Source organism: Podarcis vaucheri (assembly GCF_965113315.1).
Source record: "Podarcis vaucheri genome assembly, chromosome: 16".
Taxonomy (NCBI): Eukaryota; Metazoa; Chordata; class Lepidosauria; order Squamata; family Lacertidae; genus Podarcis; species Podarcis vaucheri.
The window spans coordinates 37,709,743-37,730,395 of record NC_138754.1 but is presented as its reverse complement, the minus strand read 5'-3'; the positions used below and the strand labels follow the sequence as shown (position 1 = coordinate 37,730,395).

The following is a 20,653-nucleotide window of genomic DNA, read 5'->3' as shown; positions in this document are numbered from 1 at the left end:
TTTAAAAAACAGAAATTGGGTGGATCTGTCAGGGAGACTTTAACTGTGTTACCTCCATCGCAAGGCACTGGTCTTGGGAGTCCCTTCCTACTCTAAACATCTATTATTCTATCACCCATTCATCTTACTAGGCAAGGAGATCCCCATATGCAGCCAAGCTGCCTTTTCACACACACACACACACACACACACACACACACAGTGGTGCCTCGCAAGATGAAAAGAATCCGTTCTGTGATTCTCTTCGTCTAGCGGTTTTTTCGTCTTGCGAAGCAAGCCCATTGACAGATTCGCGGATTCACGCTATTAGCGCTATTAGCGCTATTAGGGGCTTTTAGCGGCTTATCTGCTGATCGGATCAGCTGATAAGCGGCTTAGCGGCTTAGAAAAGGGGGGGAGGGGGAAAAACCAGCAGGAACTCGCAAGACATTGTCGTCTTACGAAGCAAGCCCATAGGAAATTCATTTTGTGAAGCACCTCCAAAACGGAAAACCCTTTCATCTAGCGAGTTTTCCGTCTTGCGAGGCATTCGTCTTGCGGGGCACCACTATATACAAGAAGCCGAAAGCACCAGCCTGAAGATGACGAGTGAGACCTCGTCGAAACGTCGCACAGACACCCCGACTCTTACACGGGAAGACACCCGAAGACACCAAAACCTGCATATATATATATATATATATATATATATATATATATATATATATATAGCAAAATTTATATGCCACTTAATAATAGTAATAATAAACTTCCAAGTGGTTTACATAAAACATTCATAAGAAAATCCATTTGTCTACCTTACAAGGCTGTTGTGAGAATAAAACGGCAGTGTGAGGGACTAGGCTCACCACCCTGAGCCCCTTAACGCAGGCGCGAGGAGCCTGTGGCCCTTTCAGCTGTTGTTGGGCAGACTCCAACTCCCATCAGCCCCAGCCAGCGTGACCAGAGGCAAGAGGAGATGGAAGTTGTAGTCCAGCCACCTCTGGAGGACCGTGGGTTAACAGCCTGTGCCATAAAGGAAAAGCTAGAATAAAACATGTAAGAAATGACATGTTTCTAGCTCCAGTGAGAGCCAGTGTAGTGTAGTGGTTAAGAGCGGTAGTCACGTAATCTGGGGAACCGGGTTCGCGTCTCCGCTCCTCCACATGCAGCTGCTGGGTGACCTTGGGCCAGTCACACTTCTTTGAAGTCTCTCAGCCCCACTCACCTCACAGAGTGTTTGTTGTGGGGGAGGAAGGGAAAGGAGATTGTTAGCCGCTTTGAGACTCCTGTAGGGGAGTGAAAGGCGGGATATCAAATCCAAACTCCTCCTCCTCCTCCTCCTCCTCCTCCTCCTCCTCCTCTTCTTCTTCTTCTTCTTCTTCTTCTTCTTCTTCTTCTTCTTGGCTCACTAGCAGTTATCTCATGACCATTTGGGAATAACAAATGGGATGGGTCGTAGCTCAAGGACAAAGCGTCCGCTATACGTGAATAATAATAATAATAATAATAATAATAATAATAATAATAATAATAATAATAATTTATTATTTATACCCCATCCATCCAGCTGGGCTTCCCCAGCCACTCTGGGAGACTTCCAAAAAAATATTAAAATACAGTAATGCACCAAACATTAAAAGCTTCCCTAAAGAGGGCTGCCTTCAGATGTCTTCTAAAAGTCTGGTAGTTGTTGTTCTCTTTGACATCTGGTGGGAGGATGTTCCACAGGGTGGGTGCCACTACCGAGAAGGCCCTCTGCCTTGTTCCCTGTAACTTGGCTCGTCTCAGTGAGGGAACTGCCAGAAGGCGCTAGACCTCAGTGTCCGGGCAGAACGATGGAGGTGGAGACGCTCCTTCAGGTATACTGGGCTGAGGCCATTTAGGGCTTTAAAGGTCAGCACCAACACTCTGAATTGTGCTCGGAAACGTACTCAGAAGATCCTCAGTTCTTCAAGTAGGGCTGCAAATGTAAGCTGTCTAGAGAGTATAGACAAACACTCACCTAGATGGACCAATGGCTTGACTGAGAATAAGGCAGCTTCCCGTGTTCTTGTGGTTAGCCAAAGAGGATGCCTTTGTAATACAACTGCTGCTGCGGCTGCTGAGTTGGCTTAAGAAAATAAGCACAGAAACCCAGACATCTTTCACTTCCTGGCCTAATTCCACCTCATCTGTTGACATTGTTATATAAAACTGCGAGAGGGAAAGAGAGATACTGCGGAGGGAGGAGAGAGTGCTGCAGATTATAATTCCACATATTTATTTAGACGCTCGAGTCTTTGGGGCATTCCAGCTGCCCATTCCAGCACTAAGTGCCATCACTGCATTGATTTTCCCTTACTCTGGATAACCTACTTTACTCCTGGACTCTTCCTGCCTCCAGAAGGCCATTATATAACGTCTCTCTCTGTGTGTGCATGTAAAGGCAGGTTGCTTTTCCCAAAATGGTCGATCCGGTGGGTTAATTAACAGAATGGCTCTGTCACCAGAGTTGTTTATTCCTCTTGCTGTTCTTGTATCACCCCCCCCCCATTTAAATTTTTGTCCTCCAGTCCTGGATTGTACTACTAACCTTGTCCAGCGAAAACGTCCTCCCTAATCAACCGCAAAGCCAGCTCGTACCTCTGCCGGGCTTCACGGTGGAAAGAGCAATCTCCAACTCCTGGGGAAATTGTAGCCTCTCCCCCCCCCCATACAAACTCCAATTGCAAGTGACAACGGATCTCTCTGAGGCAGCACAGGGCAGCCAATGTGTGAGATGTCTGGATGGAAGAAAAGGGTTGGTGGTCAGGGTCTATGTCATTAGTCATTTCAGCAGTTTCCTCTCGTGTATCTGCTGCTACTCAACATCTTGGAACGTGAAGAAGAGCCCTGGTGGATCAGAATAAAGACCTTTCTGGCCCAGGGATAGCCAGTGTCCAGATGGGAGAAGGGCTCAGTGTTAGTGGTAGAGCGTGTGCCTTGCAAGCAGAAGGTTCCAGGTTCAAATCCCAAGTAAGGTTGGGATTGGCACCTGCCTGAAATACTGGAGAGCCAATCGGTGTAGGTAATACTGAGCTAGATGGACTCAGTATAAGGTGTGGACTACAACTCCCATCAGCCCTCAGCCAGCCAGCCATTAGGGTCAATGGTTAGGAAGAGTTGGAAGTCTTGGATGACCCCCATGCAGGCTACCCAATCAAGTCTATCCACCTTGTTTTCAACAGCCTGCCATTTTTGGAGGGTGCCATGTTCACTACCGCAGGCCAGGCTGCATTCACACTACAGTTTACTCCATTTGCCTGACGTTTCCCTAACTGTTAGTTTATGCATTAATTTGAGATTTTATACAATGTAAGAGCCACTTCAGGAAAACTGATAGAACGTAGTGCATGTTTAGTGCTCATTTCTGTGCTGCTTAATTCCGGGGGGTGGGATCCATTTGCAGCCCCCTTAGAATGGAAAATCACAGGAGCGAAGTGACAAAAACTGGAGGTTGTATAAGGCCATGCAGTTATTTCTGGCTGCTTTCATGAGGGAGCAGAAGCACACAGGTGTGACAGTGAGCAAGTAGCAACGTCATCCAATGATGTTCATTGTTTTGTCACACCACACCCACTGAGGTAAATGAAATATAGTGTGGCATGTTGGTATATCATAGAATCATAGAACTGTAGAATTGGAAGGGACCCCAAACATCATCTAGTCAAACCTCCTGCAAAGCAGGAATCTCAACTAATGCATCCTTGACAGGTGGGCACCCAGCCTTTGCTTAAAAACCCCCCAGTGAAGGGGAATCCACCACCTTCCAATGGAGTCTGTTCTACTGTCAAACACCTCTTATTGTCAGAAAGTTCTTCCTGGTGTTTAGTTGGAATCTCATTTCTTGAAGCCATTGGTTTGGGTCCTACACCCTGGAGCAGGGGAAAACAAGCTTGCTCCCTCTTCCATATGATAGCCCTTGAGATATTTGAAGATGGCTATCTTATCTCCTCTCAGTCTCCTCTTTTCCAGGCTAAACATACCCAACTCCCTCTACCGTTCCTCGTAAGGCCTGGTTTCCAGACCCTGGATCATCTGGGTCATCTTCCCTTTATTGCAACACTATGCTTCTGTTGATATCACCCTCCTCTGTATATGTTCCAGCTTGTCAATATCCTTAAATTGTGGACACAGGACTCCAGGTGTGGTCAGAATAGAGTGGTACCTTTGTTGGGATGCTATACTTCTGTTGATAATGGCCGGAAAGCCACAGTTCCATAATGCAGCCAGTATTGCAGTGTTAAATGAATGCCAGAAAACATGAAAGAACCACTGGCGTTGCAATCAGAAAAGCCAAAACGGTATTCCCCATATCCGAATGCAACCCTGGTCTATCTTGTCTCCCACACTAGCCATCACACTAGCCAACCAGGGCAAGAAGAGAATATCCCCTGCCATGCTTTTATTTTAATCACAGCACCTGGAGTTCAGTGAGATCCTGCTTCTTCACAAATCACGTTCCATATAGCTAATAAGCATTGAACAGCCCATGCTCTATGAATTTGTCTAACTTCCTTTTGGCACAGGGGTGGCTAGCCTGGGCCTCCCTTCAGATGCTGTTGAGCCCAAAGTCTCTTCAGTCCCAGCCAGCATGTCCAATGGATAGGGATGATGAGAACTACAATCCTGCCACAGCTGGAGGGAGGCAGGATAGCTACCCCCTGTTCCAATGCCATCGTACATGAATTGGCTCAGATGTGGGACCGTACATTTCCTCCTTGTTTGGAAATTGCTTGGCTTCTTTTCAGGCTAATTCAGTGAAGGTCACAGGGCATTTGTCCTCCATTTTTGATTGTTTGGGAACTGGTGAAAGGACTGCAGGATCCCTGTAGCATTTACAAGCAGGCATAATAATGCAGTGAGGAATAAGCAAAGAGAGGTTTCCTTAGCAAGAAAAGAAAGGGAAAAGGTGCTCAGTTTGTTCTATTGATGAGCTTCTCTGTGTAACGACTGCCAGGAAGTCAAAAAACAAAGTATAAAAGGCAATTAACAGCTAGCGGCCTGCCCAGGATGCTTCTCACAGAACTTGCCCAGAGTGTTTCTTATAACATAGATAAGAAAGTGCTGATAAGTTCTCAGTGAATTGGTAAGTTTAAAGTGGAGAAAGGAAAAAATACTTCCTTGAGCAGCAATTCATTAAAGTCCTGGGGAGCTCCGAAGCCTGCTTTCTGAACCAATGCCATCTTGCATTTGTCTCTATCTTGTCCTGTGCCATTGCACTTCAGACTGCTCATTGCTTGATGGTCTGACTGGCTTCCCAAAAGCCTCTGGTTGGCCTCTGTAAGAAACAGGATGCTGGGAAAAGCCAAGGCTAGGCAAGGTGATGCTCTCTGGATGCTGTTAGACTCCCATCAACTCCAGCCAGCAACATCTGGAGGACAGCATGTTGGCTTACCTTGAGCTAGACCAGGGGTCTGCAACCCGCGGCTCCGGAGCCGCATGTGGCTCTTTTACACCTTTGCCGCGGCTCCGGGGCGGATACTAGCGAGGGGAGGAGGCGCATTGTGCGCCCTGACACTCCCCACTGTGGCGGGCGCTGTACTGGCTGTGACGTCACATGGGGGCGGTGCGTGCGTTAGTCACGCATCAACCCGACGCCACCTTCCTGCCCGCCTGCTACATTGTAAGGGGCATGTACGCTGGTCACTGCATTGAAAGGGAGCATGTACGCTGGTCACTGTTTTGAAGGGGAGTGAAGAACACACACACACAAAAAAACGTAACTTGTTAATTTAACGTTTATTTCTATGAGGAGGAGTAATTCTGAGGGGTCAAACAAAGAAATAATAAAAAGTGAGAAAAAAGTTATTTTTATAATGACGAGTTTTGCGGCTCCCAGTTTTTTTTTCCCTTCGGAAACGGGTCCAAGTGGCTCTTTTTGTCTTAAAGGTTGCAGACCCCTGAGCTAGACAGACTTTTGGCAATATCTTCCAGGCCAGGACTCTTTGTCAGGGTGGAGTGTAATGCCATTCAAAATGGTGGCTTCCTTATTTGTTTTCCCTGAATTCCTCTTTCCCTGTCACACAACAGGAAAGTCTTCTGAACTCATTAGAAGTCACTTCCAGTTTGCTCTCATATAGCAGGGATTGCCTCTTCTGATCGTTTTAGTAAAGTTACCTGTATTTCTGTTTTGTATCTCACAGAAGGAAATGCCTCATTTGACCATTTTAGAAGTATTTCCCAACCCTGACCTTCAGGCTTATTCTTAGGTTCCTATACAGGTGTGTGTTTGTGTGTGCAGGGGTGTGTGTATACCTTGACAGATTGCAATATTATTGTGACTCCCCTGCTCAGCGCCCGAGGGCCCCAGTCCTGCCACTCACCACCTGGCCCAGGGTGGGGCCTGACTTGCCTATAAGAACTGCTGCTGTGGCTACCACCCAGGAGGACTCCCCTGTTCAGTGCCTGAGGGCCCCAGTCCTGCCACTCAACACCTGGCCCATGGTGGGGCCTGATGGGCTCTATAAAGGACTGCTGCCGCCGCTGCTGCTGCTGGGCAAAAAGGGCTCTGTTTTGTTTTGGTTTTGGTTTTTGTTTAAATTGCTATTTTTTGTGGGAATGTTCAGGGATGCAGGAGAGGATATATTGTCCGATTATATTCTTATCCAACTTGTGTTAACAAGTTCCACAATTTCAGCAGAGTAACGTTCCCTTCTTTTAAATTTGCAGCGGCTGCGTTTGCTCAGGCTCGCTAAAGCCTCTATAATAACTGTTCTGGTATTTCCCCCTTATTCCCTCATAAAATATAAGAGACAACACAGTCTTCTACAAAAGTATAAAAAAGAGTTTACTCACATTCTGTTTCCCAATCAGATCCCAGAAGGCAGACTTAGCTTAATGAAGTAACATACACTTGGAATCTATCTCATAAGAAGACAGTCCCTTTGTCCTCTCTTGGCTGGAAGCCAAGAGGGCATCTTTGGCTTAGTAGATGTTGTTTCTTTGATACATGTGGTAAAAGAGAGAGAGATGGCTGCCCTGGCCTGTGCTTTTGTCATTACCTGCACAGGTGAGGCCACACCCACCTCCAGTCACATGCAGAGGAAGTCTGTCCCAGCCCAGAAGGAAACAGGAAGTTTACCTGCTGGCTGGACAAACATCCCTCCCCATGACTAAACATGTACACTCTAGGAATTTTGTACTTGACTGCTCTTGTGTTTCACATCCTACATTTTTTACCTGTCATTTTAAACTGTGATATTAATACTGTATTCTTAGATTTAGATTTATGTGAAAATTGTTTCCCATTTGGTTGTGTATTTTTTTAATGTGCTTTATTTATTGTTTACGACTTTTGTAATTATGTAAATGTTGTTCTGCTGTAAGCCACCTTGAGCATTGTTTTTTAACTGTGGAAAGGTGGCATACAAATAAAAAATGATGATGATGATGATGATGATGATGATGATGACTGCAATTCTTTTTCCCCAATAGGGCAAAGGTAAAGAAAGGAGTAAATATCCTGAGTGCAAAGGCAAGTGACCCAAGGCAGTGGGACGTGACGCAGAACGTAGGAAACGGTGGGAAACACTCGACCACAACAGTGATGTGTCAGAGAATAATGCAGAGTCCAAGGAGCAGGTGAGTTGGTGCCATTGCCGTGGGACATGAGGCTCACATCGTATCAGTTTGATAGCCACATAACATGAAGCTGATGAATTCAGAAGCTGCTGAATTCAGAAGCTGCTGAATTCAGAAGCTGCTGAACATGAAGCTGCTGAATTCAGAAGCTGCTGAATTGCAACTCATTACCAAACTCAAAACCATGGAGAGACCTGGTTTGAACTAAGACATTGGATTCTTATCTCATTATACATGACTAAGCCATTTCTCACCTTCTCACCCCTTGCCTTTTCCTGTAAGACCTATTGCAGTCGTTAAGAGTCGTCAACAGGCTCATCTCAGCTATCTGCCAATCTCCCATTCCCACCACCCTTCTGAATAATACCCCTCCCCACCTTCTCACTATATAGAAGGATCTGGCAACTTCTGTTTCAGTGTATCTGAAGAAGTGTGCATGCACACGAAAGCTCATACCAAGAACTAACTTAGTTGGTCTTTAAGGTGCTACTGGAAGGAATTTTTTTATTTTGACTATGGCAGACCAACACGGCTACCTATCTGTACACATAACATGTGAAAAGGCTTTGATTCTGATCTAGCTATTATTCCGCATAGTCAATAGGATGCTCGCCAGCTGGGCCTTTTGTCTGATCCAGCAGGGACCTTCTTATATTTTTCATGAAACTTCATTGTATAGAGGCAGTGTCTCTCTGAAGTGGGAAATGGCTGAAGAGCAGCATCTAGAGAGGGCTGTGGCCTTCACAGTTTGCTTTGGAGCTTCCTGAAGGCATCTGTTGAACGACCATGAGATACCTGTTTCTCCCTCTCTGGTAATGCTAGAATTTGGGGCCATCCAGTGAAGGTGAACGTTGGAAGATGCAGGACAGGCAAACAAAGCACTGCTTTATACAGTGCATAGTTAAACTATGGAGTTCATTTCCACAAGATGTAGCAACGGCCACCAACTTGGATGGTTTTAAAAGAAGAGTAGACAAGCTCAAGGAAAGGTAACATTCCCAGTGGCTCCCTTGCACTCAGGTTCTGTTTGCGTGGCGATTCCCGCCCCCCACCAGTTGGAATAAATAAAAAGACAGGACACCAAGGTTTTAGGTTAATGGGCGAAAAATGGCCACAACTTTATTGGTTACAGGTAAGAGCGGTACTGACTTTGGGCATTGGTCCTATCAGACTATCCGGTATGAGAACCGGAAGGGTTAACTCCAGCAGGGGGAGCCCCTGAGATGCACATCCCTAGGCACTCCCCGAGGGGTCACCGCTCGGGGGCGCGCTTTAGACCCTTGCCTCCATAGGTTTCGGACGAGGCAACGCCCCCCAGAATCCTTTATCGGACTACCCTTAAATATTTGGGGGAGGTGATGGCGCTCCTCCCCCCTGACTCATCTGCATAACAATGCCCCTACCAATGCCTAACCGCCAAACCAAAGGCATTGTGCCGATTTGCTACAAGGTAGGCGAAAAAACCAAATGGCTTTTAAACCGATGCCAATTAGCCAAGTGGAAAAATTCCTAGCAGGCCCCTTGCAGCGACCAACCGAGGTCCATAGCAAAATCCGAAGGGAAACCAAAAGGGAGGGTGGGTGGGAAACCGCAGCTGGGGCAAAGAAGGAAAGGGGCTATCTCGGGCTGCGCCAACCTTAAGTGGCCCAAGCCCCGCCCCTGCAGTCAGCCGATTGGCTGGCCCTGGGGCTGACGTGGCCCGAGGATTTCCCAAGTCACGTGGGGCTGCAGGCAGCCCCACGCAGATGTTTGTGGGCGTGAGCCCGCAACCCCCCCCCCTTATGTCAGGACTGTTTGTGAGCCCCCTTATTTTTGTGAGCTTCCGTTTGGCATCTGGTTGGCTGCTCTGAGAACAAGCTACTGGACCCTTGGCTATTCTTATGTGAGAAACAGGATCTTTAATCTTACCCAGCATAACATCTTTACTCTCTGTAAAGGAGAACCTGCCTATTATAAATGACGATTTTGCTAAACAGAAAAAAATGCATGGTTTTAGAATTTGAACTTAGTGTGAATTTGAACTTTAGGATTTGAACTTTAGTTCAGTGGTAGAGCAGCTGCCTTACATGCAGAAGGTCACAGATTCAATCTCTGGCACCTCCAGGTAGGGCCTGTAGGTCTGTAATCTTGGAGAGCTACTGCCAGAATAGATAGCATCAATGGTATAAGGCAACTTACAATGGTTAGTGGTGGGTGAGTGTGTTAGCAAAGAGTCCTCTTGTTCTTCAAATGGCTTTACAGAACATTGGTTCACTTGGCTCCATTGCTCTCATCTTACGTTTCTTGAGAGAGATGTCCTCATTGCTGGTTGGTCTATCACTTTTCCAATAAGCTCTTCCTGTATTACAAGTTAGCATGGGGCCATCGTGCAAAATAAAGCTCTTTGGGGGGCACAGGAAGAGGAGGATAATATCAATCTATCACTCTCCCCCCCCCCCAATTTGCAAATGAGAAGAAAGTGGATTTGATTGTGCATTAGGAAAGCATGTACAGGGGGGAAAATGCCTCGAAACCTCTTCTCTCTCTCTCTCTCTTTAAAGCAGGCAAGTAGCACCATGTAATATATGCTGAAACCCTGATCAGTTTATTTATAGTGCAGTTCCGTGGGGCGTGGGCAAAGGTCTCAAACTGTAACTCAAACAACAGTAACCCAGCATAACACAAACTTTCTGAAACCATGTCATCATGCCAGTTTTGCAGCTCAGATAATACCGTATTTTTTGCACCATAACACTCACTTTTTTCCTCCTAGAAAGTAAGGGGAAATGTCTGTGCATGTTATGGAGCGAATGCCTAAGGGGGGTGGTGGTGGGGGGTCTGCTGAAGTTGTGAGCAGAGGATCCATGGTTCCCCTTCCTTCCCTCCTCCGGGTCTCGCTTTGAAACAGGAAAGCAGGAGAAGAGCCGCTGAGTGGGGAGGAGAGAGGGACAGAGAGCCTGCTTCTTTAAAGGAGCAAAGCGGGAGGGGAGCCGCTTACACGAGTGTAAGCGGCTCCTGTCTGGTTGGCTCCTTTAAAGCAAGCAGGCTCTCTGTCCCTCTCTCCTCCCCACTCAGCTCGCTAAATAGCAGCAAAGTTTTTCAGCTCGCTAAGCCGGGGATGAGCGGGGAGGAGGGAGAAAAGCAGAGCCTGCTTGCTTTAAAGGAGCAAAGTGGGAGAGGAGAGGAGCCTTCTCCGTTTATACCCTTCTTCATTATTAGCAGCATCCTTCTCCACACACCCCATGTGTGCTCCTTGCCCCTTGAGTGCTTTTCCTTCCCTCCCCACTTAAAACGTGGTTACAAAGCACGGATCCACATGGATCCTCAGGATTTTTGCACTGGGTCACCCCAAATTCACCATCAGATCATATGTCTGTGGCCACAGCATGAACCACAAAAATCATACATCCACTGTTTCGTTTAGAATATATTTTTTTCTTGTTTTCCTCCTCTAAAAACTATGTGCGTGTTATGGTCGGTTGCGTGTTATAGAGCGAAGAATACGGTAATTAACTGCTAAAGGCCACTTCAGAATGCATGATGCTGTAAGGCAGGAGTAGGGAACCTCTGGCCCTCCAGAGGCTGTTGAACTACAACTCCCATCAGCCCTTGGAGCAAGCATGGCCAATGACCAAGAATGATGAAGGCTTGGGCTTTCATTTTGGGAGCCACTGCTGAAAAGGCCCTGTTCTGTATGCTCCCTTAGTTAGTTAGTTATTTTTATGCAAGCTTCAGGGATCTCTCCCCTCTATCCAACAACAACAACAACGTCAACATGTCAATGCCTCAATATTATTTTTCAGTGCCCCCCCTTTTCTGCTCTTTTTCAGTCGCCATTCACCCCCTAAGTTTTCTGTCAGAGGGTTTGATATCTGATAACCTCTCCAACTTGGATTAAATTCTGAGCTCGAAAAGATATCCAGGTTTTGAAGCAAACACACTGCACCCCAACACACACACACACACACACAGAGAGAGAGAGAGATAGAGAGAGAGAGAGATTTTTTTAAAGGCATTCCATGCCTGGTTTGCAACAGGGATCTGCGAGTGGGTGCAACAAACCTCTGACATTCTGGGGACAGAGAAAACATCTGTTGTTGTGAGCAGCTTACAGCCTCTATCTGACCACAAAGGATCTCATTTCCATTAGTAGGATTTGCAATAGAGAGTTTGCAATACAAGCAAAGGGCAGAGGACCAAAAAGGGGAAGAAGAAGAAAACATTTTGGGAGTCTGCCAAAAAAAGGGGGGGGAGCATAGATATCCTTGAAAAGGAAGCCAGGGCTTTCATGGGCAATGTCAAGTATAGTTACATCCTCAGTAAAAACAATAAGCAGGCTGTCACGTCATCGTCCCTGCTACACACAAATAAACACACTTGATGAAATCTACTTAGATAAATAGAACTGCAAATCTCTTTGAGCTATATCCAGCTAAGCTACGCTCTCTAATGGACCCAAGTGAGTCAATGTCCATTACTTTTGATTGGTCTACTCTGAGTAGGACAACTATTGGAGGCAACCTTTTGTCTTTGTTATATAGTAAACAGGGCTATATGTCTTCAGGAAATGCACAGAATTTAGCTTGCTCAAAATGTCTGCTTTTTTAAAAAAAGCACAAACACATGTTTTTAGACCTTATGGGCTGTGAAGCAGGTGAAGGGAGCCTTGGGCTCTCCATATCAGGGCCATCTGTACCCGGGGGTGCAAGGGGTGCAGGGCACCCAGGCACCAAATTCAGGTGGGGCGCATCTCGAACGACAGCAGTGACTCTGTATTCCCGATGAGTCAGGAAACAAAAGCAGTTTTTCTGCTTCATTCTTGTTACAGGTGGCTTCCCCCCTCCCCGAAAAAGCTCAATAAAAGTTAATTTGGGGGTGCTGGGCCTCGGTCCAGTATACCTGAAGGAGCGTCTCCCCCCACATCATTCTGCCCAGACACTAAGGTCCAACACCGAGGGCCTTCTGGTGGTTCCCTCGCTGCAAGAAGCCAAGTTACAGAGAACGAGGCAGAGGGCCTTCTCAGTAGTGGCACCCGCCCTCCCACCAGATGTCAAAGAGAAAAACAACTACCAGACTTTTAGAAGACATCTGAAGGCAGCCCTGTTTAGGGAAGCTTTTAATGTTTGATGTATTGCTGTATTTTAATATTTTGTTGGAAGCCGCCCAGAGTGGCTGGGGAAGCCCAGCCAGATGGGTGGGGTATAAATAACTTCTTCTTCTTCTTCTTCTTCTTCTTCTTCTTCTTCTTCTTCTTCTTCTCATCATCATCATCATCTTTGCATTCCGGCAGAGCATATGCTAAAGACAGCCCTGCTCCATATGCTGCTGACTACAACTCCCATCTAGAACATTTGCCATGCTTTCTGGGGCTGATGGGAGTTGTAGCTCAGGAACATTGGGGTGGGGTGGCAAAGATTCCCCCACCCCTGCTGTAATGAAGAGAGAGCCTCTAGCACAGCTCCTTTTCATGACTAGTCAGAAGTGGCAGAAGCCACATTTGAATATGGTTTTGCACATTCAGTCCCTGTTCATCTTCACAAAGGGATGTATATCTTTTTGGAGGGGTTTACAAGTTTAAATGTTTTGACTGACTACGAAGTGGCTTTCTTAGCCAAACAACAGGGGTGAGGGTTTGTTTGTTTGTTTTAAAAAAAGTTTATTTACTCAATTTGTATACCACCCTTTCATCCATAGATCTGAGGGCAGTTGACAGCATTAAAATGCAAGACAAAAACACAACATACATAAGAAAAACAAGAACACCCCCCCATCAATAAACCCCCTCCCCCTTCCTTTTGGCCTCACTCCCCCCCCCCACGCCGAATTACTTTTGCGGCCTACTTGGTATGGAAGGTTGCGCTGCTCTGCTCCCGTTTGTCAGTCTTCCTTTGGCACATGCTACACAGCAGGCCTTCAGAACATTGCCAAGCGTAGTTTGGAGCCCTATCTGCACGGAACAGAGATATTTTATCAAACTAATTTAATTTGGCACCGGACGGCAGTCCCCAAATGGGATCTTTCTGGGTCATTGCTTCTCCCAAAGTAGCTTGGCAGCGGCATTTGTTCCATAGAGCAACATGTTGCTGCTCTTACTGTTGTTGTTTAAAAGATGAATAATATCTATAACAATATCATTAACAATATCATTACCAATGCGAATACTATCAAGAACAACAGTATACTAATAAAATTAATGACATTAACCATAGGGATAACAACAGCAACAGGAATGTATGTTTAGTTCAGGATTCCCAGATTGAAATTCCCATCCGCAATCACAGGAATGGAAAGGAGAAAACGTCACCTCACCTCTCAAACCCAGCTCTTGTCACATAGAGACCAAGGACATGTCCTAATTCAACATTCTCCCTCCTGGTGATATCGCTAGATGTATTTGACTCCAACTCCCATCATGCCCGGATATCTGCCACAGTGGCTAAGGCTGGTGGGAGTTGATAATAACAACAACAACAACAACAACAATAATAACAGTAATAACTATAACAATTTATTATTTGTACCCCGCCCATCTGGCTGGGTTTCCCCAGCCACTCTGGGTGGCTTCCAACACAGATTAAAAATACATTAAAATGTCACACATTAAAAACTTTCCTGAACAGGGCTGCCTTCAGATGTCTTCTAAATGTCAGGTAGTTGTTTATCTCTTTGACATATGATGGGGGGGGCGTTCCACAGGGCGGGCACCACTACTGAGAAGGCCCTCTGCCTGGTACCCTGTAGCTTTGCTTCTCGCAGTGAGGGAACTGCCAGAAGGCCCTCGACGCTGGACCTCAGCGTCCGGGCAGAACGAGGGGGGTGGAGACGCTCCTTCAGGTATACTGGGCCAAGTTGAATGCAGTGCAACAACATCTGGTGGGCATCAGGTTGAGGAACACTCTTCTGACCACTGCACAATGCTGGTTCTCATTATGTAAGAGATTTATACTGTTCAGAGAGAGCGAGAGAGAGTGCTAAAGCACACTTGCTTTCCTAATCTCACTGAACACTACAAGCTAGATAATTTCACGGGACAAAGCAGGTAATTACAAACTTCTGCGACACTGCTAATTCCAGTGTGCTTTGATCAAGCAGCCACAGGAATTTGACTCTGTCGCCTGGCGTCAAAACCAATCTGTTGCTGTTGCTGGTGCACAATTCTTTCCACAACCTTCCTGTCTAATGAGCTGCCAGTGGTAGCTAGGTTACCCATTAAAAACTCTTGTGTCCTGAAAAAGGTTTTACAGAGTGACCCTTGTGTGATGTTTTTTAAAAAGGACATAGCAGCATAAACTCTCCAGTGCACCTCACCCAATCTCAGTTTGCATGTTTGATCAGCTTCAGAGGAGAAGCACTTGCCTACTGACTGAGGAAATGTAGGGAAGGAAGGGCAAAATGATGCATAGCTAAGATGAGGCAAGGTTTCTCTCCCAAAGTATCTTACAAACAGGAACATCTGCTGAAACTCATAAACAGCTGACTTCAGCAGCAGAACATCACACTGTTGCCCAATTTGGCTTTCGACAGTGGAGAGAAGTGATAAATCAACCAGGCAATAAAGCATGAGAGAATTGGGGGGGGGGGGGAAATCACAAGATAAAACAAATAAAATCCCCATTAGTATTCACTAAGCTTCACTTCCCAGACTTTTCTAGACCCATACGTCACTGTCAACTGCAAAATCTCACATCTATCAGAGTTTAGGTTCCACCCTGTTGGGAATTCAAAATGGCAGTGTGGGTCCATCCCTAGACTTCTTCCTCTTTTCTCCTCAAGTGTTGAACCAATGAACCTGTTTTGGTCTCCAGTTAGATACTTCACCAAGGAGGTCCATGAAATTATTCAGAAGGTCCCTGGAAAGTTGGTGGAGCAGCTGAGAATATCTGCATTTGGATCTGACAACAGACACCAAGACAATTTCTTTAAAGCAGGGTCAGATATACTCAACACTCTGGCATAGGACCCATGACCTTTACTTTACAGTGCTGATGTAGTCTACTATTTTCCCCCCTAATTAAAGTATCCCTCTCCGACGGGAAGGTAAACGGCGTTTCCGTGCACTGCTCTGGTTCACCAGAAGCAGCTTAGTCATGCTGGCCACGTGACCCGGAGGCTGTACCCGGAAGCTCCCTCAACCTATAGAGCGAGATGAGCACCGCAACCCCAGAGTCGTCCATGACTGGACCTAACGGTCAGGGGTCCCTTTACCTTTAGGTACTAGTTAAAATGGTCCTTCTCATTGGCCTGGCTTAGGGCCTGTGGTTTTCGTAATAATACAGTGCTGATGTTGATGATACTGGCCCTGGAAAAAAAAAGATGTTTTAAGTGTTCTGCTCAGAACCCCACCAATTTTCAGTAGCCTACCAGTACAAAAGTTTGAGAATCACTGGGCTAGCACACAGGGCCCAGCTAGGGTACAGAAAATATGTATCTAGGCTCTGCTTCAGCTGAGCACCTGCAATTGCCCCTATCCTTCTTCCCTGTTACATCTGAGAAAGGGCTCAATGGACTTGGTTTGTTTTCTACCACTTACTCAGATGTTCTCTCTTGTTCCTTGCACACATTTAAACACAGGATTTATAATCATGAGCAAAGTGGGTTTTTAAGTAGCACCTCATTGATTTTTGTTAGTTTCCATGCTCCAAATTAATGGACTGAGACCACACTGCTTGTGATCAGAGCAGCAGGGATTCAATCAATGAGTCTACTGTGATGCATGAGGGAAGGACTTCAGTCCCAGAATACATCCGGGTGTCAGGCGTGTAGAAAGAGCACTGTAGGAGGAGCAATGTAGGAGGAATATTTAGTTGTAGCAGGGATGGCAAACCTGTGGTCCTATCGCGATTGCTGGATGTACTATTCCATCAGTCCCAACCAGTGTATACCCTCCAACACGTGTTTCGGGGCTCCATGCTCTCATGCGGGGTTGCAATCTTGCACTCCCCCCCCCGATGCACCCGCACAAACATAAACAGGCTCTTCACTTAGCCCTCCAATCGCATCCCTTGCTCAGTGGCTCATGATCATTCCCTCCTGTTGATCTACTTTAAAAATAATGAAGGGATGGCAAACCTCTTTGTCCACGTCAAAATATAATTGCAATTTGCTATACTGAAGCCAGGAGGAGGGGAAATCAGTTACCTTTGCAAATCTGCCTGTTCTACTCCTTTTCATAAGCTACAATTATATGTGATGATAGTTGCCTTTATCAAATGAGCAATACAGTGTAAGACCCCTTCTAAAGATTGCCCAGGGTGAATGTTAGCAGGTATCCTGGCTGTGGCTTGACCCCGCAGAAACACTAATTATGGGGCCCAAATAATACCAATTTATTTCAACCACTTGACTCACAGTCTGTTACCAACATGCCTTGTTGTTCTAGACTTTTCACACCTGCCCATGTGTACAAATCAAGGTTAAGCCGTCTGCTGAGTTTCTTAAATACATCCATATTCTTTGCTCTGACACGATGAGGTCTCTATCTCCTCCTTGTTAACCCCAGCCATTTGCACAGGCAACGCCTCCAATCTCACAGTTCCGTCTTGTACAACACAGCATAATGACCATTATTCATCAACTTGATGTTCTGGCTTAACAATACAAATCATGCTGAACTCATCCTTCCCTTTCAATTCCAAATCAATTTTCTGGGAGGAAATTGATTTGATTAGTGATCCACTTGCTTAGCCAGTTTCAAACGCTTGAAGGTTGTTAGGGTGACCTCTAGAGTCTCTTGTGAGTATTGTGATAAGTGTTTCTTCCTCCACGTGGACTAATACAGGGTAAATGTACCCTACATAGGTAGTTAATTTTGCAGGAGAGCCCCCGCCAATCAGTGAAGACAGTATTGAACTAGATGGACCAGTGATCTGACTCATTATAAGGCAATTTCCTTTGTTCTTTGTAGAACACATACCTCTGCCCACCACCAGAGGAGAATGTTTGTGGGAGCTCAGGAGGAATTGATTTTCGGGTGTGAAAATGGCATCGGGCAGGGGGGATTTTGACAAATCGGCAAGGTGATGGAAAAAGCAGCGGAGACAGCTTCAAAAGCTCAACCATTTTGGTGGTTTCCTAAAAACAGCTCCTCTCCCAATATAAAGAAAATGTGTTCTTCACCTTCACAGCCTGCAAACAGAATCTCAAGAGGAGAGCTTTCCCCTACCCTCCTCTGGCTATTCTTACCCAGGCAGCTCTCAGCCTCTCAAAAGGTATCAGTCCCTTGTAAGGCTCTGACGTTTTGCTTGCCTCCAACGTTTGTGACAGCTCAGATGGATCTCCTACATCTTGCATCTTAAACTCTGCATCGGGCTCCTGTTGGTGTGAGTCCCTTTAAGGCTTGCATGCACCCTGCTGGGCTGACTAGCCAGACTTTTGTGGGCCACTGACATGGGCCATTCATTATCTCCTGTAAAACCTTGGTGAGATATTAATCAAGCAGCAGGAGCTTCTTTCTGTGCAGTAATTGCTACTCTCCCTGCTATTCTATCTCTCTCCTCTACCCAGAAGGCCATGCATGGGAAGCAACATGCAGCCTGTCTCTTGCAGTGTTCCTGCAGTGCTACACATGCAAAGGGGAGGTTCAATCTCATTTGGAGCTCGTGAGAGCAGCTTGGGTGTGTGGGTAGGCATCCTACCAAATCAGTGATGTTCACGATTCCAAAGGTGAGGGTGAGGGTGTGCTGAAGAAGAAGAGCACATTCTCGTGATTTTCAGTAGTGTCTCTATGGGCTCAGGAGGTCTGTGGTAGGGGAAGGCATGGAACGGGAAAAGGAATCAGACCTTCAGCTCCAATGCAGATGCCACATCCATCAACTTGGCAATTTCATAACCAGGATGCCTTTCAGCAGATGACGTAGATGCTCTGTGGCAGCCCTTATTGTGCTGTCTGAATTTCAGCCTCAGATCAATATTTTCACACTGTCAAATTATGAAACTGGGCCAAATAAACAGTGCTAGCAGCTCATCCATCATGGCTTCAATTCTGATGCTCGGAGGAAATGAGTAGCCTAACGCAGGACTCAAATACTTGATTTTTACATTGCTTTCCATCTGTGTTTCACTGTGAAATTTGTGTGTGTGTGTGTGTTGGAGGACAAATGACCATCACTGATTGATGGATTTTAAAATATTTTTATTTTTATTATTACTATTATTTATTACATTTGTTTATCACCCTTCATCCGTAGATGTCAGGGCGGTTTACAGCATAAAAATACAATATAAAAACCCAAAGTCATAATAAAAACAGAACAATAAGCCCCTCCCCCCCAGCTCCCCCCCCCAAAAAAAAACCATTTAAAAGGATTTTGGTCAGCCAAAAACCTGTTTGAAGAGGAACATTTTTGCCTGGAATCTAAAAGTGTATAATGAAGGTGCCAGGCAAACTTCCATGGGGAGAGCATTTCTATAACGGCTCTCCATGTAACTGTTTTTATTTGTTTCATTCCATATATGGATCATTTCCTGTGGAACAATTCAAATATTATATTCAGTTCCAGTCCTACTCAAAGTAAACCCTTTGAAGTTAATGGACATGTCTAACTGAAGTCTATTGATTTCGGTGGTTATAACTCTCAGTGGGTGTAACTTGATTGGACACAACCCTTGAAGTCCGACAATGTATCTTCCTCTTTCGTCCAGTAGTGGCTGGTGACCTTTGAGGAGGGCAGGGATACCAACAGTAGGTGGTAAAAAGGTAAATGTACCCCTGACCATTACGTCCATTCGAGGACAACTCTGGGGTTGCAGCGCTCATCTCACTTTACTGGCCAAGGGAGCTGGCATACAGCTTCCGGTCATGTGGCCAGCATGACTAAGCAGCTTCTGGCGAAACCAGAGCAGCGCACAGAAACGCCATTTACCTTCCTGCCAGAGTGGTACCTATTTATCTACTTGCACTTTTACATGCTTCCGAACTGCTAGGTTGGCAGGAGCAGGGACCGAGCAATGAGAGCTCACTCCGTCGTGGGGAGTCGAACCTCCAACCTTCTGATCAGCAAGCCCTAGGCTCTGTGGTTTAACCCATAGCGCCACCCGCATCCCTCCACAGTAGGTGGAGCAAGAGCCAATTACAGGCAGACCCACCCCATACTCGCTATAAGTAAGAAGGCAGCCAGATGGGGGCTGGCTAAGAACAGACTGTGTTTGGAAGGGCAGCCCTGCATTCGCCCCAATCAACCAGCCTCTACTGGCTGGATTGGACCCAATGCCTGTCCAGTGCTTCCCATCATGGCCATGGATATGCCTCTCTGATCCCCACAATGAGCGCATGAAGGCAATATCCGTTCTTGACTGCCAGCCTCTCGGGAAATGTCAATCAGTGCTTCTGAACAATGGGCAGGTAAGATGGCCATTGGTCCATCCAGCTTAGGGTTGCCTACACCAGGGCTGAGGACCAGGATCTAGCCTGTGGGCCACATACTGACCTCCCCCACCCTCCACTGGCCATTTTGACAAATGGGTGGGGCTTCCCATATGTTAGTAACTTAACATTGTTATGACACCAGGTGACCACTTCAGGAATACAGGAGGCCGGCTGCCTTATTCTGAACGAATCCAATGGTCCAGCTAGCTAAGAACTGTGTATACTGACTGACAGTGACTCTCAAGGCAGAAAGGCTTTCCCAGCATTCCTGGAGATTGAACCAGGGGTCTTCTGCATGCAAAGGAGATGCTTTTAATATTGAACCATGGCCTTTCCTGACTGCAAATGGTGACCCAGCTAATTGGTGCAGACTGCAAGCCCTGCTTTCTGTGTTTGCAGGTATAATTTGGATTCAAGCCATGCCCCCAAATCAACATCCCCGCACCCTGCAGACAAGCAAAGGTGTCTGCAAAGCCAGCTTATGGGGGAGGGATGTTGGTTTGTCGGCACAGGTTGAATGCAAAGCGTACCAAAAAATGGATCATTTATGGAGCTTGATGCTGTCGGGACTGATTAGCAAGCCCTGTTTTCTGAGGAGCAGTAAAGAACGTGCTTTAAGCTCCTGGTGGTTCCTTTACAGCCACATCTTCACCTGCTTCACACATTGTGTTACGTATGATGTCAGATATGGGACTGGTGGTCCTGGTTTGGGGGATATAGCCTTTC

The 20,653-nt window shown here is 46.2% G+C and overlaps 1 protein-coding gene across 2 annotated transcripts in view; it reads left to right on the top strand.

Annotated features, from left to right (window-relative positions):
* Positions 1–20,653, top strand: part of LOC309521517 (transmembrane protein 132C-like) — a 271,354-nt gene that overhangs the window by 153,723 nt on the left and 96,978 nt on the right. For both annotated transcript variants that reach the window (XM_082204113.1, XM_082204114.1), the window contains exon 3: positions 7,438–7,584. In XM_082204113.1, coding sequence (XP_082060239.1) covers positions 7,438–7,584 — 147 coding nt within the window. The remainder of the gene's footprint in view (positions 1–7,437; positions 7,585–20,653) is intronic.